Source organism: Sander lucioperca, chromosome 14, assembly GCF_008315115.2.
Source record: "Sander lucioperca isolate FBNREF2018 chromosome 14, SLUC_FBN_1.2, whole genome shotgun sequence".
NCBI lineage: Eukaryota > Metazoa > Chordata > Actinopteri > Perciformes > Percidae > Sander > Sander lucioperca.
In genome coordinates this window covers 8668402-8693130 of record NC_050186.1, presented here as the reverse complement: position 1 = coordinate 8693130, position 24729 = coordinate 8668402, and the positions used below count along the sequence as shown (strand labels likewise).

Sequence of the window (24729 nt, the reverse complement as noted above, 5' to 3'; positions counted from 1 at the left end):
TACTGTTTATAAGATTTATCTTTAACGTATATTATATCTTACTTTTCATGTAAGTTTTATCTTTAACTTCCCTCCTGAATTATTTTGCATCATCAAAAATACAACATTTAAATGATTAAACGTTTTTCTTAACTTCAATAAGCATAATATGAGAACATATATATATATATATATATATATATATATATATATATATATATATATATATATATATATATATATATATATATATATATAAATATAAAAGAGTACATATTAAATGAATATGTGTATACCATTGTCTCAGTACATTACTCATAATGTACATCATTAAGCATTCACATCAACATTAAACATGTTCATCTAGATGTTAGTCTTAATCATATCTCCGTGTTAAAGTTGTTGATACATGGTTTTTAATCATCATGGTTTCAAACCATCTCAGCACTAAACCTCACCAACTTTCACAGTTCACCAGAAAAGATGCAACTGCAAAAGACTAGAAAAATACAAATTAAGGTATTCCCCTTTTCAAACCAGGTCTCTAGGAAGTCTTTGAATGGATCATTTATGCCTTTATTTACCCAAAAATAGTTTACTGATGTTTATGTCAGATATTACCTAAGCCAAAGTTATTTTTATCAACTTTTCATCAATCCAATTCAAATTCAAACAGTGAAATGTACTTTAAACATTTCCTGACACACCAATCTGAAAAAATAAATAAAGTACTTCTAATTATCTCCTCCTAGTAGTGTGTGTATTTTCAGAATGTGAGTCTGTGTGCTACTTAACTTCTCAATGCGTCAGATGTGTCAGATCAGGACAGTCTCTCCCCCCCCCCCTCCTTCTCTCAGTCCATCCTGCAGCTGGTGGGGGGGGGGGGGGTGAGATGGACCCGACTGACACACACGAGGCTCTGTGTGGCACAAAACAGAACTCCAAAAAGCATTATTTGTTCTTTTATCAATATTATCACTTGGAAAAACTTTACTCATTTTAGTCAATATCAATAATTATAAAACAGCATTTCTTTCCCTCATTCTGGTTTAACTCTAAAAAATAAAAACACTGGTTTTTGAAATTGTTCTTTTTACTCCTTAGATTACCTTAAGGGTTGTTTTAGCAAATAGTGCAAGTCAATCACTAGAGTAGTTTTAAAATCAAAAAATGATGTGAACACTATTTATTATTGCTACTATATCCCTCCTATTTGAGTCATGAAAAACTCATGACTCAATAAGCAGCATATATAAATAATCTGTTTAATGGTTTATCCATTAACACTGTCCTGTGTTACACAGCAAAAACCTGTATAAAAGCAACAAAAAATTCAATAAATCATTTCTTTAAAAAGAAAAGAAATCACCAAAATAAAATGTTTTCAACAACAACTTAATAGTTTAACCAATTTGTCATATAGCAACTCAAAATACAAACAAAGGCTATAGTGCAGCTTTACTGAAAAACTCCCTAGAGTACAATATTAAATGAACTGCTTTTAGGATGAAATCTCATCTCAACCTGTATTTATTTAATATAACCAATAAACTAAGATGAAATAAACAAAAATATTTTGTTTATTATATTTTTGGTTTTGGTTTGCAACACAAAGTAATACTAATTGCTGTCTGGTATTCCTAAAAATCATTATGAATCAAAGTTTTTAGGCCTATAGAGTAAATAAGTATGTCTAATTTGACATCTATTTATCCAATTTGTTACCTATTATGGAAAAGATATCACATTCTATAATTTATGACAAAAACTTGTCTTCAAAATTATTTCTTTAAACCAAAATTCCACTTGTACAACTCATATTTTGTTTTAGCTTGTGTCTTATCTGTGTGTGTGTGTGTGTGTGTGTGTGTGTGTGTGTGTGTGTGTGTGTGTGTGTGTGTGTGTGTGTGTGTGTGTGTGTGTGTGTGTCTCTGAGAAGCTCCTCCTCCAGCTGTCCTCTCTCAAAGAAAGAAGGATTTCTCCAGGGTACATGTAAACACACTGTTATTCTTTAACTGCTCTATGGCATCATTAATTAAAGACTCAATGTACCCCTGACAAAGGTGTGTCAAGGTGTACAGCTTACCATCAACCAGAACTATAAAACCATATTTTGCTGTCCTTTCCACTGGACACTGAAAAAGAAAAACGTTAGACAGAACAACAGAGAAATAAAACATTTAACATTCCCTGGAATGTTGTTTTTGGTTTGGGAAACTTTGGGTGCTCGAGCATAGACCGCTGCATTTACTGCTTGAAGGTCCTGAACAAAAACAAAACTTCAACATTTATAATAAGATGATTCTCCTTATTTATCTTTACTGAGAAAATAAGTGTACGTACATTACAGGAGAATCTAAACATGGAACAATAACTCCATCCGTCAATAAGGAGTTAAAAAACCGGTCGGTTTCTGTCGATTGCTTCCTGTTTTAGCGTGCACTGATGTTTCTGGGGCCTGTAGTCCGAACGCAGCTTAATGACTACAGGTTGACAATTTTTTCAATCCACATCACATTTGTGTGTTTGTCCAGAGATGACGCTGTACCTGAGACAAAAAGTGGTGAAACAGCAGTAGATAAAATGTCTTTTTGTTTTTTACCGTGCAAATATGTGTCTGTTGTATGCATAGGTTCACTCAATATGTAAACACTGTGACTACAAGCATACACTGTTGTACGGGTTTTCTATAATCTCCTGTTGATGGAGAAAAATAAACACTATTTATCAGCAGCGTCACCGTGGATTTCCACTGGATGCGGAACGTCTGCGGACCGGCTCCGCTGCGGAACGGCTGCGTGCTCCGCCGTCCGTCAATACCCACCAGGTCCGGATTTGTTGCGTAACGGCTGCGGCCAGCCGACCACGAGATCTCGCGAATTCACGTATGTTCGTGCGATATAACAGGATGTAGTTTCTATAAACAGAACCACAAAACCAACAACAGTTAGTTTCCATCCAGAGGAGTAGAGGGGAAACTACTCTGTGCTGTGTTTTCAAGGTGTAGTGCAGGGAAATATGACCCGCCGTGAGCACGCTGGATTTTATTTTGAAAAGTATCCGGATGTTTTATTTTGTTTCTGTGCTCGAGTTCCTCTCCCGCACAATCTGAATTGTGCTGAATTGCTGCGGAGCTCTCCGTTGTCCGTCAAAAATAGAAGCTCTGCGTATCTGCTGCGGAGGGCTGCGGACTGACGGAGCTGGGACGGAGTCGGGACGCAGACGTTCTGCAGTCAGTGGAAATACACACACTGACTTTAATGGAAACCTAATGAGTCCGTCGACGTTCCGGAGACGTTCCGCATCCAGTGGAAATTGCCGGTCAGTCCAGTCAGTCAATTTAAAAGTAGTCACAAGGTGTCCTGAGTCTGTCTCCTCTTCTGTTGGAGACAAAGAAACATGAATGTGAGCTTTTGAGTTAGAAATTCTGAAAAACTTATTTAGTTTATCAGTCAAGATAACAGCCACTGCACATGTGTGTATATGCCAGTAGACAAAAGAAAACTCAAGCTCATCCTTTGAATGTTCAAAAACTTTTCAACATAATCTTTGTGACTTCTTAAGCTCAGCTACAGGTGTCATAATTTGTTTACTGTAGTCAGGAGATTAACAGACTGACATGGTACATGTCCCATTAATTTGTGAACAAATACGTACTTTTAGGCTGTAACAAAAATATGTCAGCAAGAGTGATTTTTATCAAGACGCACAAACAGAAGCTTTTCTTTAGTATACTTTTTTCTTTTTCGATGTGGTCGTCACCACAAAGCTAAGTTCTTTTCTTCGGCAAACCTTGCAAAACCCGGGACAGCCCTGCAGACAAAAATCTCTTAATAGTCAAGAGTGTTCTTAAACCATTTTATTTCTTCTGCAGTCTGTCTTTTAATAGTCAAGAACTCGCTCAGAGTTTTATAAAGTATTTCTATTTCTTTTTAGGCCTTCTGCCTAAATCAGTTAGTTACTTCGACTAACTTTTTGATCAGCCCAACGTCTGTCTCTTCTGTCACTCTATTGCCATGCCTGCATCAGAGAAATAATCAGATATAAGCCCATTTCTGCAAGAGAATGTCACTTGTAATCATAAATTCAATGCTATTTTGTTTTAACTAGAACCCCAAAAACAAAATTAAAAGAAACAAAAAGGTACCAAATTACTCAATTTCCAAATGTCAGTATCTGTTTCATTTATCCTCTTCAATAATGATTTCGTAAATCTTCATTACTTAATTTGTTTAGCAATTATTGCTTGTTTAGAATGTTTGTTCAAAATCTTGAATTCAATCCAACTGCATTTAATCAATTTTGATCTTACCCGATGCTGCTTGAAATTTCTTCCTGTTGGTTTTAGATCGGAGTGGAAACAGTCAAGAGTTCTCCGTGGTCCTGACCCCCTTCTCTCTGAAATACCTTTTTAAGGTTAGAGGTATGAGGCAGGAGATTTTTGATCCCTGGATGTACGGTCATCAGCGACCCACGGAGTTCTTTTCTCTGTTATCTCATTCGATCCTGCCGACAACGCCAAATTGTAGTGGAAGTTTTTCTTGTTAGCAGCAGGAGTGCGTATCAAAAACACCAGATGAAACAAATAAGGACGATTTGAGGATTAAACCAAAGTTTGGTCTTTGAGTATTTATTTACATTTGCAAATGCAGGAAGCACACGGTTCACAAAAGGACGCAGCTCTGGTGTGAAAGGTCTCTTCAACGAATAACAAAAAGCACCCAGTATATATGCATCTCCAGTGAGATAGAAAGGCATGCCCCCCCCCTTTCTAAACATGACTCAACATTTCTTATAATCAAACATAGTCAGACATTCAGGAGCCACTTCTCTTCTTCCCCTCTGTACCACTTTCTACCCCAAAGGTTAGACATCCCTTTATCTCAACTATGTGAGAAGTCTCAACTATTCAGGGAGAAATAACAGATAGTTTAGGGGGACCTTGTAGTCCCTATCTGTTCAGAGTCAGACATTACGGTCCCAGACTCTGTGGCTCTTACTTTCAACATGTGAGAATAAGAAAAACTCACTTTCAGCATTGTGAGACAAAGTAAAACAGAAATAAGACAAGAATATAAAGAATCATGCTTAAATATAATTTTACCATTACAGGTGAAGACTCAGAGCTCAGAGCTGCTTTTCCTGCATCAACAAACAGGTAAGAACCTCTAAACCTAAACACACACACACACACACACACACACACACACACACACACACACACACACACACACACACACACACACACACACACACACACACAAACACACACACACACACAGCAACCTCTAAACCTCTTGATGAAGATGTGACTGTCATCAGAAGACTAAATATATATTCAGTGATGTGATGATGTAACAATCGTAGCTGATCTTAGATGTTCAGTATTTGTTCACGTTGACCCAACCCAGTTTCTAAAGAAGAGGCTGGAAACTCTCCACATATCACAAACACTATATTAGTTTATGAAGGATTATATATAACCGTGTTACATATTTATTAACTCTCTGGCTCTTAACTTTCTATTTCATAGCTGTGAATAATAATTTCTGGAGACGGTTAAGGCCCGGTGCCTGAACCGATACTTTTTAAGAAAGTTAAAAAGAAAAAAAAGAAGGGTAGTAAACAACAGTCGGCAACATTAAAGAAGGCTTGTTTATATCTAGGCCATATGGTCAAAATTAAATGATTTAATAATAATGTAATAACTATAACAGTAACTTATTTCACTAGTAAATTGCTGTTGAAGGAGAAAAATAACCACCAGATGGGAAAAGGGCATTTAACAACAACATTGAATGCAACACGAGGCTGTGTGTGTCTGTGTGTGTGTGTGTGTGTGTGTGTGTGTGTGTGTGTGTGTGTGTGTCTGTGTGTGTGTTTGTGTGTGTGTGTGTATGTGTGTGTGTGTGTGTGTGTGTGTGTGTGTGTGTGTGTGTGTGTGTGTGTGTGTGTGTGTGTGTGTGTGTTTATTCTGATGATGTGTGTCTCTTCCTGTCTCCAGAACCTTTCTGATCTCATCAGATCACAGTTTGATTTAAAGTCAGCTTCTTCATCACTCTGAAGAGGAGATCTCAGGACCAGGAGACCTGGAGACCTCAACAACAGACCTCCCTCCTGATCGGTCTGAATTTATGGACAAAACTGTTACCATGGCAATGTAAGTATTACTTGCTAAGACACAGTGTTAAACACTGCTGGATAACATTTTACTACATGATGAGACAATTCACTACATAATAGAGTTTTACTTATAAATGTTAACGATCTATAAGAATAATTCATAATAGAGCTCAACAGTGTGGTTTGTTTGTGGAAGTATCAATCCCCTTGATTGATTGATTGATTGATTGATTGATTGATTGATTGATTGGTTGATTGATTTGAATCTAAAGACAATCAGGTAGACTGACCCCGAGCTCTGAGGATGTGAACCAACGTTTTCTGCTCCAGTAATAGACAAAAGTCTGTATGAAATCAACCTGGTTTAAAAAAACAAACAGGAAAAATACTACATTACCCACAATCCTAAGCCTAACTTTGACGTCTCTGATTGGTCCAATTCGGGGTTACCAGGGTAATATTTATCGTACGACTACAGTAATCAGTCTTGTTCCTTTAACTTTTTTCTATTTACAAAATGTTTTTTGCTCCAAATCAAATGTTTTCTGGTCCTGATTCCTCTCGTAGCTGGTTGTCATGGTTCCAGGGTTAAAACTCTTTATTAATCAAACATCAACGGAGATATAGAACAGAGGAAATCACTTCTGGAGGCAGAGCCAATCAGAAAATGGACGGTCACTGTTGATCTCTATACCGGTTATAGTGATCACACACATTCATTATTCTTCAAATCATAAACATTGATATTCACTGATCTGGTTCATTTTCAAACAGCACCAATAATGTATAAAGTAATAACCAACCTGCTCCCTGGTTTATAACCCTCTGATGTACAACAGGGGTCAAAGAGACCTGAGAGAATGACTTGGTTTCATATCTCTGCATGTTATGCATTTTATTACCCAATATTTCATGACTTCCTCATGTAAGTTGTTATTTATAGTATAGCAGTAACGCTGCCTCTAACCTTCATCACCACAAAGACTGGCTCTGGGTGGCAGCCAACGGAAACTTTCACATTCCTCCTCCTCACCTCCCTCCGTTTCCCTTTCCCTCCATTCTTCTACTACTCTTCTATTGAGTTCTGTAAGATCATTTTATTGTTTGAAAGATTATTTTTCGTGCATTTCCACCTTTCATCACCTGGACAGCATGAAGGGGGAGAGAGAGGGGGGGGGACATGTAGGAAACCTACAGCAGGTCAGATTCAAACCCTCGTCCTCTGCATCGAGGAATAATCTTCTCTATATGGACACAAACTCTACCAGCTAAGCTACCCAAAGATCATTTTATTTTTGAATAAAACCCATTTTGTGTCTATATCCACGACGTTCCACTTCTGGGTTTGCTCCGCTGCCACAGGAAATTCCGGGTGCATGTATTTTTGCCGATGTCTGTCCCCTTCCTGTTTCTCTGTGTTGGCGTTCCAACCTCCAGCTGATTTGTGAGGACTATGGTTAACTGCTCCTCAGATCTCTGCAGGGTAAATCCAGACAGCTAGCTAGACTCTCTGTCCAATCTGAGTTTTCTCTCACACTACAGCGACTCAGTCCGGAGCTTAGCACCGCCCAAGATGATTGTGATTGGTTTAAAGAAATGCCAATAAACCAGAGCACAGTTTCCTCCCATCCAGGGATGCTGTGTGGACTAGACAGACCCTCCTCCGCAGCGCAATATATGTCATTTATGTATTCTCAATGGAATTTGATAGGAAACTTTGATTTGTTGACATAAATGAAATAAGGAACATATCTTATTGCGGATCACTACCCTCTAGGTCACTATTTCACCTTTCGACATATTACAACTGTTGTGACACAAGTAAGTTTTACGTACTGTATGGATACTTTTCACATCAGAAACATCATGTGCACGTTATTTTGTCAAGATGTGGTTAGAAAGATGTTGAAATATAATAGTTTAATGTTAAAATCATTCAGACGGTTTACCCAATGTCGTTGGGGCACCAGCAAAAATCTAGTTTTGTAGCAAAGGGCAGACTATATGGAACTGCAGCTTGTTTTCTGCACAACAAGGACAGGTGTCTGTAGTTCATAATTACTTTCTAATTTAACAAATCTATAATTTATAAAATCTGCAAATATGTTTGATACATGTCTAATATGTAACACAGTCTTATAGAGTGCTGCTCGGTTGTCGTGTTAGTTAGTTGTAGTGTTATTCTTTTACATAAGTAAGATTATAGAGGTGTAAAAAATTATGTAAACAGAAAGACACCAACAATTCTGAGAAAACTTACTTTATATTACATGGTAGTGCTCAACAAGAGTGAAATGACACCAAACGCACCGTTTCTTGGGAACATACACAGAGCATGACAAAGATGAAATAATTGTTTACTGTCATGCAAACACTGTTGCCCTGGTCTTTGAACATCTGCAGGCTGCATCTGACGCTGTACAGTCACACTTGTTCACCTCAAACTGGTGTTAAATGCTGAAAAAACTTCGAGGAATAAACCTCTTTATACCAACTGAGCTACCCGACAGCCACATTCATATCTTTCTGAGGGGTTTTGGTTTCATCTAAACTCAATATATTACATTATGACATTACTGGACTACATCATTACTACTACTACTGCTTTTTTAACCAGTCTCCAAAGTACATATTCATGTTTTGAGCTCTGGTCTTTACTTTTCTACAGGAACACCTCATCCAAATATGACAACATGCCCTACAAAGTTCTTATCCATTCAGGATCTCCCACTCTCTACAAGCTGACACCAAAGAAAGAGAAGATTGGACCTCTGACAAGAATGACTCTTGGTGAAAAGAATCCAAACAAGGAAAACAAAACCATCTTACTTGTTGGTGAAACAGGAACAGGAAAATCTACTCTGATCAACACTCTGGTCAACTACGCCATGGGAGTGGAGTGGGAGGATGATGTCTGGTTTAAGATCGTAGAGGAGGAGAAGAGAAGACAATCAGAAACTCAGACATCAGATGTGATCGTGTACCAGATCTTTGGTTTTGAAGATATAACTCTGCCCTACTCTCTGACCATCATCGATACTCCTGGATACGGAGACACCAGAGGGATAGAACATGACATGAACATCATGGAAAGATTATTTGACTTGTTCCGCTCAGAGGATGGAGTTCATGAGATTAATGCAGTGGGTCTGGTGCTGACAGGGAATGTGAATCGACTGAGTGACCGTCAGAGGTACATCTTTGATTCAGTGATCTCTCTGTTTGGAAAAGACATGGAGAAGAACATTGTCGCCCTCATCACACACTCAGATGGAAGAACACCTAAAAATGCTCTGGAAGCTCTCGAGGATGCGAAGATTAAATGTGCCAGTAATGAGAAGAATCAGCCTGTTCACTTCCTGTTTAATAACTGCCAACATGAAGACAGGACAGAGGACATGAGAGCTCTTAAATATGCAAATGAAATAACAACAGAAGAAATGAGTCAGTTCAGAAACTTTCTGGTAAAAACTGAACCTCAGAGGTTGGAGACAACCGTGAATGTCCTGAACGAGCGAATCAGACTGACAGCCTGCATCAACAACCTGCAAGAGAGAATTGAGTTGATTGATCTAAAGCAAACAGAGATCCAACAGACTCAGGATGGTCTGAAGAAGTATGAACGAGAGATGAAGAACAATGAGAAGTTCACTATAGATGTTGATGTGCCCTACAAAGATAAAGAACCTATTGATGGTGGGATGTGGAACTTGGTGTTCTATCAAGCAGCAACCTGCTGTACTGTCTGTGAAGAGAACTGTCACTATCCTGGATGCACACTGGCCTGGAAACCAGAAGACTGTGAGGTCATGAAAGATGGCCGCTGCACTTCATGTACCGGGAAGTGTCCTGTATCAGATCATGTGAAAGAAAAGTGGAAGTATGTGAACAAGACAAAAACAGTAAAACAAACTCTAGAAGATGTTAAAGCGAAGTATGAAAAGAATAAAGAAGAGACTGGGAAGCAAGGGAGCCTTTTGGAAACTCTTCAGAAAGAGAAGGAAACCCTTGAAGCAGATAAAACAGCTTTGCTGTATGAAGCCTACCAACATGTTGTCAAACTGGAGGAGATCGCCCTGAATGTGGTTTCTCTGTCTACTTATGTCCACCTGGACTTCCTGATTGAGGAGATGGAGAAGAAACATGACACAGAGAAGGTCGACCATCTAAAACAAATGGAAAGTCGAACATATGAAGGATTTCAGGCAGGAGCAAAGTACATGTATAATGCAATATCTCAAATGGTTAAAAGAAAATGGCAAAAATGGGTAAGGTAATTTCCCATCAGTACATGGTTTTGAATAAATCTGGTGTTAAAGGTTACTTTAATTAAATATTTAAGGAAGGAATTTAAGATGATTTTTTGAAATGTTTAAAATCAGAGAGAGAGAGAGAGAGAGAGAGAGAGAGAGAGAGAGAGAGAGAGAGAGAGAGAGAGAGAGACACTACCACTGGCTTTAGATGCATCACTGCTGCAACTATCAATTAGTCCAACATATCACTGACATATATAATATATAAATATCCATATTACACAGTTAAACATGATGTTTCCTTCCCCATGTTAATCAGTTTGTACAGATGATGTTTTCTTCTCTTGACTCAGACAGAAATATTCTGCTGTTTCACACTTCAGTCATGAAATCTAATGGACTTTCATTTGATGTATATTATAATCAATATCTGTGATTATATATTATATACCCTGGTGTCTTCATGTGTATTCATGCCTAATGACTAGTTATAATATTTCAGAAGACAAAAACATGTTAATCCATTTATGTTGTACTTTTTTTCATTTTGAGTTATTGAATATATTGACAGTAAATATATATTTGAAGAAGAGGGTAGTGTGAGTGGTGACTGGTAGCTGGAGAGGTACCAGTCATCCTCCTGGAAACTACCTAACTGATCGCTGGGCTGTGCATGTTAATCCATATTAATGCATGTCTATATCTTCCTGTGTGTGTGAAGCAACAACAAGAAGACTAATAACTTCCTCATTATATTCTGTTGTTGCTCCTGGAATAACATCCTGATTGATGTAGTTATCTGTCAAATATTAATAAAATGTCTGCTTGAAATGAGTTTGCTCAGAGTGTCTTCACTGGATCATCAGCAGCTGTTTTCTGTTGAACTTTCTTCAATAAACATGTATTTCTCTTTTTTATGTTAATGACATCATCAGCAGCTTTTTGAGTTTCTTTCTTCAAGAAACGTAGATTTCTCTTTGTAATGCCATTTTATGTTACATATCATATATATTCACATATATACATACAAATTTCAGGTCAAACCCAATCAAAGTTGTGATGTTTAGTATTTGATATCAAACATTGGTGATATCAATAATTGGAGGACGTAGAGACAGAAACTCACCACCTTTTGGTCATGTTTCCTTTCATGTTTCAGTTGGACCTCAAGACATGATCAGCCAATCAGAAAACACTCCTATTATTATTATTATAAATACAGAAGATAATCAGTTTGGGAGTCTGATAACTGATGATGTGAAACTAAGTTTATTATCCAATCAGAAAGAGGATCTGAACATTTTTTATTTGGGGACTCCTTTTGTCTCAGTGAGTTTCTCTGGTTCTATTTAGTATTGTTGAATGGAGGTTCAGTTGAAAACCCAAAAAACAGCTAAAACTATATTATTGCTCAAATATGTTGATATGTTGAAAACATATTAATCTGTATTGCATTTATATAATATAATATTTATATTTATAACAGGACAGATAGTGTGTTTTAGAGAAATGCAGTTGGTTGAGTGGAAAGTACTTCAGTACATCTTTCCATTGCTGCTAAAGTGAAGAGAACTGACAGTTTGTGCAGAGCGGTGCGGAGTGGAAATTTCTGCGACTAATGGAGAAGCAGCCTTCAACTGTGAGTAATCAATTAAAATCATTTGGTTGTAAAGATCCCTCAGGGCAGTCATTTTTACATACACAGGGGGTTAAAAGCCCGTGTTTTTGGGGACATCTAGGGTGTTAATCAAAGCCTCTTGCCTCGCCCCCAGGTTTTCTACCGAGGCGAGGGCCCTCTAATACGGGTGTGTGTCTCTCTAAAATAAACGAAAATACAGGGAAGTATCTGAAATAACTCCTTTTAATATAGGCTAAAACATCCGCTCCGCTGACAGTAACTGGTGTTACTGTACGGCAGAAGAGGGCATAGTAGCGAGGGTTATCGAGGGGCAGGAAGGGAGCTGGCTTTAAAAGAAAAAGTGATACGAAGCCTCGATAACTGTCACATCGCTCATCAGTATTTTATTGGTTGTTATGCTGATTATGTTTCATAGTTTTAAACTGGGCTGTTATTAAAAAGTGTCCTAAAGTCAATAAAGTTTTGATTTGAAGGAGAAGATCAACCAGCAGTGATGTTTCCTGTTGACCAGCAGGTGGTGAAAGAAACTAACTGGAGCTGAAACAGCCACTGGAGCTGGAAATTATACATCCTTTATAGTTTACATAGTTTAATAACATGGAAATATCATCACTGTCAAATATCAATCTAAGCAGCTGTTAATAAACTGTCATATCATCTACCTCATAAAGACACCGCTTACATTAATCATCCCATATTTATTCCAGCAGCCTTTGCACTCGGCACTATTGTCTTACTCTTAACAAAGTCCATTGTTGTTGTTTAATATATACTGTATATAGTAATATATTTTTAATATATATAGTATTGTCTAACTCTTGACCCGTGTGTTTTCTTCAGGTTGAATTTGACCAGTTTTCTAAATATCTTTATCAGAAATCTGGATTTCTCTTTAACTACCTAGTTTTAATTACCCCAAAATAACACGGATGATTCTTTACAACAACAACAGAAGATCAGATTCATTAAATTTTGGGTGTTTTATTCAATGTTTTGAAACATTATCCTGAATGAACGTTGACATATACAAGTCTGTGATTATTCTTCCTTTATATATTATAATATTAGTCTAAATTCACCTTGGTGACAGGTGACCACATAATGGTTTTGTATATTTTTATTAGCCATTTCACACAATTCAGAAAAACTAAAATGTGCAGGAACTATAGGACAGTATTTATAATTATAGGAACAAAATGTGTGTTATTTGCAGTGATGGGCAAGTTACTTTTAAAAAGAAATTAAAGTCACTAGTTACTTCAGAAAGTAACTATTGCGTTACTTTTAAGTAAATCTTTAAATGCTCAAATGTGACCCCACCTCCACCTACCCCTCTTTAACAGAACTTAAAATACATGTGCATGTTCAATTATTTATGATAAATCTGAATATTATAATGAAATGGACACTTAATACAATACATTATTAACAGAAAGAATGTACACCAATCTAAACTATTTTAATGTTGCTGTGGGACAAAGTGCCATGTATGTAGATATTCTGTTTATATAGTGGATCGATACTAATAACACAATAGATGTTTTGGAACTTTTGATATTTATTGCCCCTCAACAGACCACAACTGGGCAACATTAAATTATGCTTGTTAAGCACTATACCAAAAATAAATAACAAATATATACACTCTTTGTAGACAATTGGTAGATATACTGTACTTCAAGTATTTTCTTCCTCGAAAAAGTAGAACAGTAACAATATGAGGTGCTTTCAATGTAACTGAAAAGTGCAATGTATAGCTATATATATATATATATATATATATATATATATATATATATATTGTGTTGAAGAGAAGACCACATGAATACCCTCTTATATATTTATTGAATATCAGATGAGTATTATTGTTGATGTTGTCTGAGGTCAGTTTCCTCTGCTGCTCTAACTCAGAGTTTTCTTTTGGGGTGTGTGTGTGTGTGTGTGTGTGTGTGTGTGTGTGTGTGTGTGTGTGTGTGTGTGTGTGTGTGTGTGTGTGTGTGTGTATTCTGATGATGTGTGTCTCTTCCTGTCTCCAGAACCTTTCTGATCTCATCAGATCACAGTTTGATTTAAAGTCAGCTTCTTCATCACTCTGAAGAGGAGATCTCAACTCTTCAGGAGGACCAGGAGACCTGGAGATGGCTCACAGACCAAGAAGAGACTTCCCTCCTCATCTCTCTGAATTAATGGACAAACTTAAAGAACATGCAGCTTCATTCATCAGAGAGTTTGACAGCAGTGAATCCAGGACGAGACAGATTGTAGGAGAGTTTAGGGAGATAGCTGATGAAGTCAGAATAATGCGGAGAGATAATACAGTAGGAGTCGTTACTGCAGTATTAGCGTGTGGACTCGGGGTTGTTGGAGCTCCGTTCACTGCGGGGGTGACTTTAGCAATAACAGCAACAGGAGCAGCTGTTATTGGTGCATCATTTAAAATGAAGAAAGAGAAACAGAAAGAATGTGTAGACAAAGTAAAAGAACTGAGGAAAGAGTTTATTGACATCGTTAAGCCGCTGAAGAACGACCTGGAAGAAATAAAGAAGACGTGTGAGAAGTTGGAGCGATGCAAAGACAATCGAGTGTCTCAACTGGAAGGAAGGATTGAAGAAGTCTTGGATGACGTTTCAACAATGAGGAAAGTCCTTAGATTGACTGAGATCCCTGAGAAAGATGAAAAGTTGAGAGAGTACGTCATCCAGGCAGCTGATAGCTGTCAGAAAGTGGTTGATGAGTTTGATCAGATGAAGAATTAATTCAAAGTCTTCAGAAGAAAGTGAAGAAGTGAGAAGAAAAGGCCTCGTTCACACTGAAACATCAAGTCATTTCTAAAAAATCTACTTTTAATTCTTTCTCTGAACATGAATATTAGGGAAGAAAAGGATTCTGTCTGAGGGCTTTTATTTTGAAACAGAGTAAAGAAATACCAGGATTTATAATAGTTGATTAATATCTTTAGAAGTTAAGTTTATGTTCAGTTTAATATACTCAGTGATGATTGATTAGACTGAGATGATGATAATATTTGGGGATTATTGTTTTCATGTTTTCATGTTTTCATGTTTTTCTTGTTAATTAAGAAAATGTTGATTGATTTATTCTGTAACTGTTTGTAACCATAGCGATGTTAGTTTAATGTCTCTGTTCTGTTGTTGTTGTTGATATATTTCCTGTTTTATTGATTTTATTATATATTATTTATTATTTTATTATTCATGTTGATTTGGGTTCTGTCTACTGATTGGTCACCAACACCAGACATCATCCAATCAGAACCCTGATGTTGTTTTACACTTTTTTAATAATCAATCCAGCTTTTATTCTCTTAAAGAGGATTTTTTGGCATTTTAGGCTTTTATTAGTGACAGCTTTGAAAGAATTACAACAGAATTAGAACAGATGGAGTTGGTCTTGTTTTAAAGTAACAGCTGATATGTTTCATTAAATATAAAATCTACCCTTGAAGTAGTTTCATCTTCATTTGGTAGTTTTAAGGTTTTTGACATATTTCTGCTAGTTTCATGTTTTTATGCTGTTAAATATATATTATAAAATATGTTTTATTGATCATTAATATTACAAGATACAAGTTCCCAAAGAAGGAGGGAGGAAGCTGTTTGACATCCAACCATCAATTCAATCTGGGAATATCCAGAATAATTATATTTTTATATGAAATTTAATAAATGTAGTTTATGATGTGTTACATTTTCCTTCAAAACTCTCTGAACACTTTAAATACACGAGTCATCTTCTGTTATAAGAAACATATTCAGTGTGTCTCCATTAATGTGTTTCTGTAGAGTCTGGTCCTGGATTAGGACTTTATATTCATGTAGAGTCTGGTCCTGGAGTTGGACTTTATATTCATGTAGAGTCTGGTCCTGGAGTTGGACTTTATATTCATGTAGAGTCTGGTCCTGTAGTTGGACTTTATATTCATGTAGAGTCTGGTCCTGGAGCTGGACTTTATATTCATGTAGAGTCTGGTCCTGGATTAGGACTTTATATTCATGTAGAGTCTGGTCCTGGATTAGGACTTTATATTCATGTAGTCTGGTCCTGTAGTTAGACTTTATATTCATGTAGAGTCTGGTCCTGGAGTTGGACTTTATATTCATGTAGAGTCTGGTCCTGGATTAGGACTTTATATTCATGTAGTCTGGTCCTGGAGTTGGACTTTATATCATTATATTATATTCAGCTCTTATTACACTCACATCTCTGTTTTTATTCTTAGTTTAGGTTGAAGAAACCAGAGTTCCCCTTTAAATGTTGATCATAGTGACGTCCTGAGGGAGGAAAGGGTTTCTGTGTCGTCGTCCCCCCCCCCAGAAGACAGCAGCTGGAACAGGCTGGGTCCAGGCTCTGCTGTGATTGGCTCCTCTGATCATGTGATATCTGAGAAACTACTCTGAGAAAGTGAAAGCTGAGAGACAGACTGAGTGAGCACGCTGCCTGAAGACCAAAAGGTAAGAAAGAGTTGATTTTAAAAATCTGACAGCCAACAGGAAGACTTGATGTGTTCATCAGCAGAGAGGAGACAAAGAGAGAAAAGTTCAAGTTAGTTTTAGTTAAAGTTAAACTTAGATCAAGTTAAAGATGAAGACAGACTGAAGTTGGAACAGAGACTGAAACACAGAGAGGTCTGCTGTCAGTCCACATCATCAGAATAGGATTTAAAGTCAAACTACTCATTCTGCACTATAATATTTATATATATATATATATATATATATATATATATATATATATATATATATATATATATATATATAAAATAAAAAATAAAAACCTGACACTTTGGACCTTTTCTGACAGTTTTGAGTATTTTTCGACCCTTCATTCTGCACAATAATAGATAATAATATATATAATATAATATATATAATAATATATAATATATATATATATATATAATATATATATATATATATATATATATATATATATATATATATATATAATAATATATATATATATATATATATATGCACATACAGAAATTAAGTTTTTTTCTGACACTTTTGACAGTTTTGAGTCTTTTTAGGAAGATCTAGTTTGGTTATAAGAAGTGAAGTTTTCGCTCATTTTAATGACTTCATATTCTGCAGATAGAATCAGAATCAGATTTATTGGCCAAGTATACTCACATACACAAGGAATATGACTCTGGTAGGTGTTAACTCTCTCTATTCAACAAATAGACATGTAGTAGTAAACATTCATTAGACAAATATAGTAAAATAGACATACTGATCAATAGAGACAACAAATTTTTTTAGCAAACATTATTCCTCAAAATTATGCATATGGCTATTTTTGAAAGGTAAGTGCTGTAGTACAACCAGCAGAAGACTAAATATGTGTGAGGTAGGTTTAGAGACACAACTATTTTTAATTATTAAAATATTAAATGTTTTTGGCAAACATATTGCCCAAAATTATAATTATGCTTCTTTTTTTTTTTAAACAAGTGCTGTAGTACAACTAGCAGGAGACAAGTTATAATTGAGGTAAGTTTGGAGACACTACCTTATTTAATCATTAAATGAATGAATATTGTTGTTGTATCTCTTTTCGGTGTGGCAGTTTGTAGACGGTCCCTAAGGTGTTGTAGTTTGTAGACGGTCCCTAAGGTGTTGTAGTTTGTAGACGGTCCCTAAGGTGTTGTAGTTTGTAGACGGTCCCTAAGGTGTTGTAGTTTGTAGACGGTCCCTAAGGTGTTGTAGTTTGTAGACGGTCCCTAAGGTGTTGTAGTTTGTAGACGGTCCCTAAGGTGGTGTAGTTTGTAGACGGTCCCTAAGGTGTTGTAGTTTGTAGACGGTCCCTAAGGTGTTGTAGTTTGTAGACGGTCCCTAAGGTGTTGTAGTGTGTAGACGGTCCCTAAGGTGGTGTAGTGTGTAGACGGTCCCTAAGGTGGTGTAGTGTGTAGACGGTCCCTAAGGTGGTGTAGTATGTAGATGGTCCCTAAGGTGTTGTAGCTTGTAGATGGTCCCTAAGGTGTTGTAGCGTGTAGACGGTTCCTAAGGTGGTGTAGTTTGTAGACGGTCCCTAAGGTGTTGTAGCTTGTAGACGGTCCCTAAGGTGGTGTAGTGTGTAGACGGTCCCTAAGGTGGTGTAGTGTGTAGACGGTCCCTAAGGTGTTGTAGCTTGTAGATGGTCCCTAATGTGTTGTAGCGTGTAGACGGTCCCTAAGGTGTTGTAGTGTGTAGACGGTCCCTAAGGTGGTGTAGTTTGTAGACGGTCCCTAAGGTGTTGTAGTGTGTAGACGGTCCCTAAGGTGGTGTAGTTTGTAGACGGTCCCTAAGGTGTTGTAGCTTGTAGACGGTCCCTAAGGTGGTGTAGTTTGTAGACGGTCCCTATGGTGTTGTAGCGTGTAGACGGTCTCTAAGGTGTTGTAGCGTGTAGACGGTCCCTAAGGTGTTGTAGTTTGTAGACGGTCCCTAAGGTGTTGTAGCTTGTAGACGGTCCCTAAGGTGTTGTAGTGTGTAGACGGTCCCTAAGGGATTGTAGTGTGTAGACGGTCCCTAAGGTGGTGTAACTTGTAGACGGTCCCTAAGGTGGTGTAGTATGTAGACGGTCCCTAAGGTGTTGTAGTGTGTAGACGGTCCCTAAGGTGGTGTAGTTTGTAGACGGTCCCTAAGGTGTTGTAGCTTGTAGACGGTCCCTAAGGTGTTGTAGTGTGTAGACGGTCCCTAAGGTGGTGTAGTTTGTAGACGGTCCCTAAGGTGTTGTAGTTTGTAGACGGTCCCTAAGCGGCTGCTCGTAGAGACCAGTGTTATTTCTCCAGGTTGGAGGACGGCTCGTTTTGATGATAATGAGTGTGTAGCTCGTTGTTTACTTTACTACGGTAGGAAAGATGCATCGTTTGTGATTTAATAATTGATCCCAGAAGTTTGAATCTGTGAATATCTTTTCTAACTTTACCGAAGTAGCATTATTAAGATGTGACTCGTGTTCAGGGTGTTTCCTGTTTAAAGTTGACTTTCACACAGGATGTGTCTCAGTTATTTTCCTCGGTCTGTTTCAGGATTTAAATTTAGAGAACGTCTCCTCTCATGATGGATATCTGCTTTATATTCTGAGCAGTCTGGAGCTCCAGCTGAAGGTAATGTTAGCCGTCTTTCTGTTAGTGTAGTCTTAATGTTCTCATCACTGTGTGTGTGTGTGTGTGTGTGTGTGTGTGTGTGTGTGTGTGTGTGTGTGTGTGTGTGTGTGTGTGTGTGTGTGTGTGTGTGTGTGTGTCTCTATCTGATAACTAATGATGGACCAAATGAAAACATCTTCTTTTTGCTAGTTGAGTTAGAAAAAGTACTGTACTTGTGTAGTACCTTGTGTGTGTAGTACCTTCTGTAGTACTTGTGTAGCTGGTTGTGTCCTTGTGTAGTACCTTGTGTGTGTAGTACCTTCTGTAGTACTTGTGTAGCTGGTTGTGTCCTTGTGTAGTACCTTGTGTGTGTAGTACCTTCTGTAGTACTTGTGTAGCTGGTTGTGTCCTTGTGTAGTACCTTGTGTGTGTAGTACCTTCTGTAGTACTTGTGTAGCTGGTTGTGTCCTTGTGTAGTACCTTGTGTGTGTAGTACCTTCTGTAGTACTTGTGTAGCTGGTTGTGTCCTTGTGTAGTACCTTGTGTGTGTAGTACCTTCTGTAGTACTTGTGTAGCTGGTTGTGTACTTGTGTAGTACCTTGTGTGTGTAGTACCTTCTGTAGTACTTGTGTAGCTGGTTGTGTCCTTGTGTAGTACCTTGTGTGTGTAGTACCTTCTGTAGTACTTGTGTAGCTGGTTGTGTACTTGTGTAGTACCTTGTGTGTGTAGTACCTTCTGTAGTACTTGTGTAGCTGGTTGTGTCCTTGTGTAGTACCTTGTGTGTGTAGTACCTTCTGTAGTACTTGTGTAGCTGGTTGTGTACTTGTGTAGTACCTTGTGTGTGTAGTACCTTCTGTAGTACTTGTGTAGCTGGTTGTGTACTTGTGTAGTACCTTGTGTGTAGTACCTTCTGTAGTACTTGTGAAGCTGGTTGTGTCCTTGTGTAGTACCTTGTGTGTGTAGTACCTTCTGTAGTACTTGTGTAGCTGGTTGTGTACTTGTGTAGTACCTTGTGTGTGTAGTACCTTCTGTAGTACTTGTGTAGCTTGTTGTGTCCTTGTGTAGTACCTTGTGTGTGTAGTACCTTCTGTAGTACTTGTGTAGCTGGTTGTGTACTTGTGTAGTACCTTGTGTGTGTAGTACCTTCTGTAGTACTTGTGTGTGTAGTACCTTGTGTGTGTAGTACCTTGTGTAGTACCTTGTGTGTAGTACCTTGTGTGTGTAGTACCTTGTGTAGTCCCTTGTGTGTGTAGTACCTTGTGTAGTCCCTTGTGTGTGTAGTACCTTGTGTAGTACCTTGTGTGTGTAGTACCTTGTGTACTACCTTGTGTGTGTAGTACCTTGTGTAGTCCCTTGTGTGTGTAGTACCTTGTGTACTACCTTGTGTGTGTAGTACCTTGTGTACTACCTTGTGTGTGTAGTACCTTGTGTAGTCCCTTGTGTGTGTAGTACCTTGTGTACTACCTTCTGTGTGTAGTACCTTGTGTACTACCTTGTGTGTGTAGTACCTTGTGTAGTCCCTTGTGTGTGTAGTACCTTGTGTAGTACCTTGTGTGTGTAGTACATTGTGTAGTACCTTGTGTAGTACCTTGTGTAGTCCCTTGTGTGTGTAGTACCTTGTGTAGTACCTTGTGTAGTCCCTTGTGTGTGTAGTACCTTGTGTAGTACCTTGTGTAGTCCCTTGTGTGTGTAGTACCTTGTTTAGTCCCTTGTGTGTGTAGTACATTGTGTAGTACCTTGTGTAGTACCTTGTGTAGTCCCTTGTGTGTGTAGTACCTTGTGTAGTACCTTGTGTAGTCCCTTGTGTGTGTAGTACCTTGTGTAGTACCTTGTGTAGTCCCTTGTGTGTGTAGTACCTTATATAGTACCTTGTGTAGTCCCTTGTGTGTGTAGTACCTTGTGTAGTACCTTGTGTAGTCCCTTGTGTGTGTAGTACCTTATATAGTACCTTGTGTAGTCCCTTGTGTGTGTAGTACCTTGTGTGTGTAGTACCTTGTGTAGTCCCTTGTGTGTGTAGTACCTTGTGTAGTACCTTGTGTAGTCCCTTGTGTGTGTAGTACCTTGTGTAGTACCTTGTGTAGTCCCTTGTGTGTGTAGTACCTTATATAGTACCTTGTGTAGTCCCTTGTGTGTGTAGTACCTTGTGTAGTCCCTTGTGTGTGTAGTACCTCGTGTAGTCCCTTGTGTGTGTCGTACCTTGTGTGTGTAGTACCTTGTGTAGTCCCTTGTGTGTGTAGTACCTTGTGTAGTACCTTGTGTGTGTAGTACCTTGTGTAGTACCTTGTGTAGTACCTTGTGTGTGTAGTACCTTGTGTGTGTAGTACCTTGTTTAGTCCCTTGTGTGTGTAGTACCTTGTGTAGTCCCTTGTGTGTGTAGTACCTTGTGTAGTACCTTGTGTGTGTAGTACCTTGTGTAGTACCTTGTGTGTAGTACCTTGTGTATGTAGTACCTTGTGTAGTACCTTGTGTGTAGTACCTTGTGTGTGTAGTACCTTGTGTAGTCCCTTGTGTGTGTAGTACCTTGTGTAGTCCCTTGTGTGTGTAGTACCTTGTGTAGTACCTTGTGTGTGTAGTACCTTGTGTACTACCTTGTGTGTGTAGTACCTTGTGTAGTCCCTTGTGTGTGTAGTACCTTGTGTACTACCTTGTGTGTGTAGTACCTTGTGTACTACCTTGTGTGTGTAGTACCTTGTGTAGTCCCTTGTGTGTGTAGTACCTTGTGTAGTACCTTGTGTAGTCCCTTGTGTGTGTAGTACCTTATGTAGTACCTTGTGTAGTCCCTTGTGTGTGTAGTACCTTGTGTAGTACCTTGTGTGTGTAGTACCTTGTGTAGTCCCTTGTGTGTGTAGTACCTTGTGTAGTACCTTGTGTGTGTAGTACCTTGTGTAGTACCTTGTGTAGTACCTTGTGTGTGTAGTACCTTGTGTAGTCCCTTGTGTGTGTAGTACCTTGTGTAGTCCCTTGTGTGTGTAGTACCTTGTGTAGTACCTTGTGTGTGTAGTACCTTGTGTACTACCTTGTGTGTGTAGTACCTTGTGTAGTCCCTTGTGTGTGTAGTACCTTGTGTACTACCTTGTGTGTGTAGTACCTTGTGTACTACCTTGTGTGTGTAGTACCTTGTGTAGTCCCTTGTGTGTGTAGTACCTTGTGTACTACCTTGTGTGTGTAGTACCTTGTGTACTACCTTGTGTGTGTAGTACCTTGTGTAGTCCCTTGTGTGTGTAGTACCTTGTGTAGTCCCTTGTGTGTGTAGTACCTTATGTAGTACCTTGTGTGTGTAGTACCTTGTGTAGTCCCTTGTGTGTGTAGTACCTTGTGTAGTCCCTTGTGTGTGTAGTACCTTGTGTAGTCCCTTGTGTGTGTAGTACCTTGTGTAGTACCTTGTGTAGTCCCTTGTGTGTGTAGTACCTTATGTAGTACCTTGTGTAGTCCCTTGTGTGTGTAGTACCTTGTGTAGTACCTTGTGTGTGTAGTACCTTGTGTAGTCCCTTGTGTGTGTAGTACCTTGTGTAGTCCCTTGTGTGTGTAGTACCTTGTGTAGTACCTTGTGTAGTACCTTGTGTGTGTAGTACCTTGTGTAGTCCCTTGTGTGTGTAGTACCTTGTGTAGTACCTTGTGTGTGTAGTACCTTGTGTACTACCTTGTGTGTGTAGTACCTTGTGTAGTCCCTTGTGTGTGTAGTACCTTGTGTACTACCTTGTGTGTGTAGTACCTTGTGTACTACCTTGTGTGTGTAGTACCTTGTGTAGTCCCTTGTGTGTGTAGTACCTTGTGTACTACCTTGTGTGTGTAGTACCTTGTGTACTACCTTGTGTGTGTAGTACCTTGTGTACTACCTTGTGTGTGTAGTACCTTGTGTAGTCCCTTGTGTGTGTAGTACCTTGTGTAGTCCCTTGTGTGTGTAGTACCTTATGTAGTACCTTGTGTGTGTAGTACCTTGTGTAGTCCCTTGTGTGTGTAGTACCTTGTGTAGTCCCTTGTGTGTGTAGTACCTTGTGTAGTCCCTTGTGTGTGTAGTACCTTGTGTAGTACCTTTTGTAGTCCCTTGTGTGTGTAGTACCTTATGTAGTACCTTGTGTAGTCCCTTGTGTGTGTAGTACCTTGTGTAGTACCTTGTGTGTGTAGTACCTTGTGTAGTCCCTTGTGTGTGTAGTACCTTGTGTAGTCCCTTGTGTGTGTAGTACCTTGTGTAGTACCTTGTGTGTGTAGTACCTTGTGTAGTACCTTGTGTAGTACCTTGTGTGTGTAGTACCTTGTGTAGTCCCTTGTGTGTGTAGTACCTTGTGTAGTCCCTTGTGTGTGTAGTACCTTGTGTACTACCTTGTGTGTGTAGTACCTTGTGTACTACCTTGTGTGTGTAGCCGTGGTGGGAGCTAGAGTCCTGCTGTAGTGGAAGTTGTTCTTGTTAGCAGCAGGAGTGCGTATCAAAAACTCCAGATGAAACAAATAAGGACGATTTGAGGATTAAACCAAAGTTTGGTCTTTGAGTATTTATTTACATTTGCAAATGCAGAGAAAACAGTTTCACAAGTACTCATGGCACATCTGAAAGGTCTTCTGACCATCTAGACAAAACATACGTCTATATAGTAAAAACTCACTTAAACCCCCCCCCCCCCCTCGCTACGCAGATGAAAGAACACCTTAAAAAGTCATAATGACTTTACTACCTTTCCCCTCTGACCCTGCTTCTCTAGTTAATAGCCTAAACATCTGTTAAAACAAGAGACAGAAGGAGACACAGTTCAAAATGTTATGGCCCTTTTCCTCCTTATCTGCTAAAGGTAAACAGTAGGAACGCTGAGTTCCAAAAAGAGAAGGATATTCTCAACTAGGCCAGAGTTTATGATGCCAGTTGCTTCTTCTCTTGGAGTCTCTAAGTCTATAACAAAATTAAAGATTATTAGGAAACTCCTGTAAATTATATAAGAGAATCTTGTAAGATATCAAACTATAATGTTAAAATAATGTTAAAATAAAATTCCCACTACAATTCCTTCCTTTTGATTACAAAATAATCACACAAAATGAATTTTACTTTTAAGATTCAAAACCTGTTACAGAAATAATCACATTCAAACCTATGTATTATACATCTCTATTGCTTAGATGTTATTCCTCTTTAAGGTACAAAAAAGAACCTCATCTTAACAATAAACAAGCATCATGTCTAAGTAAAGAATAAAACAAGGTTAATCAGTTTTACACAGTATCAGAAGCAGTGTCGTCATCAATGTTATCATCTCCAGAAAGACAAAACAAGTTAGAGGACTCAGTGTCCTGAAGTACTTGATACTGAACCATATTTACCATAAAAATGGAGTAAATCATTTTCCTGATTAGTGGAATGACACAGCGGACACAAATCTGAAGACCAAACAAAATCTGCTAAAAAGCCTGGACCTGAATCATCAGACCAGTGCATCATTTGAGTAAGAGATGTGTAATGTATTGAAACTAAATTTCTATAACCAATTGTGGAGTGTAAGCATGTGTAATATCATAAGTCATTATAACCTACATAACGCGAACATTTCTTAACTAGGCCAAGCCATACATTAGTAGAGAATGCATCGTTTTCATCTGAAAAAGAACTCCATCTATTAGACAAACTTTCAAGAGTCTGAGTCAAATGTGGAAGGTGA

General features: G+C 38.2%; 1 protein-coding gene and 1 long non-coding RNA gene across 9 annotated transcripts in view; one reads left to right on the top strand and one right to left on the bottom strand.

Moving 5' to 3' along the window:
* The window catches only part of LOC116066775, a 197521-nt gene that overhangs the window by 162769 nt on the left and 10023 nt on the right, over positions 1-24729 (top strand). For 2 of the 8 annotated variants that reach the window (XM_035991871.1, XM_031322947.2), the window contains 2 exons: positions 6011-6139; positions 8771-11085. The exons of 1 other annotated variant lie outside the window; for it this stretch is intronic. In XM_035991871.1, the coding sequence (XP_035847764.1) occupies positions 6114-6139; positions 8771-10379 (1635 nt within the window). In that variant the 5' untranslated portion in view covers positions 6011-6113 and the 3' untranslated portion in view covers positions 10380-11085. Of the gene's footprint in view, positions 1-5091; positions 5138-5983; positions 6140-8770; positions 11086-24729 lie in introns of those variants that run through there. 5 more of the 8 variants (XM_031322939.2, XM_031322946.2, XM_035991873.1 and 2 more) reach the window with 3 other exon arrangements.
* Positions 7306-24135, bottom strand: LOC118493141. Its single transcript, XR_004895124.1, has 3 exons — positions 24037-24135; positions 7555-7563; positions 7306-7316 (listed from the first exon to the last, which is right to left on the bottom strand). It is a non-coding gene; the product is annotated as an uncharacterized LOC118493141 (long non-coding RNA).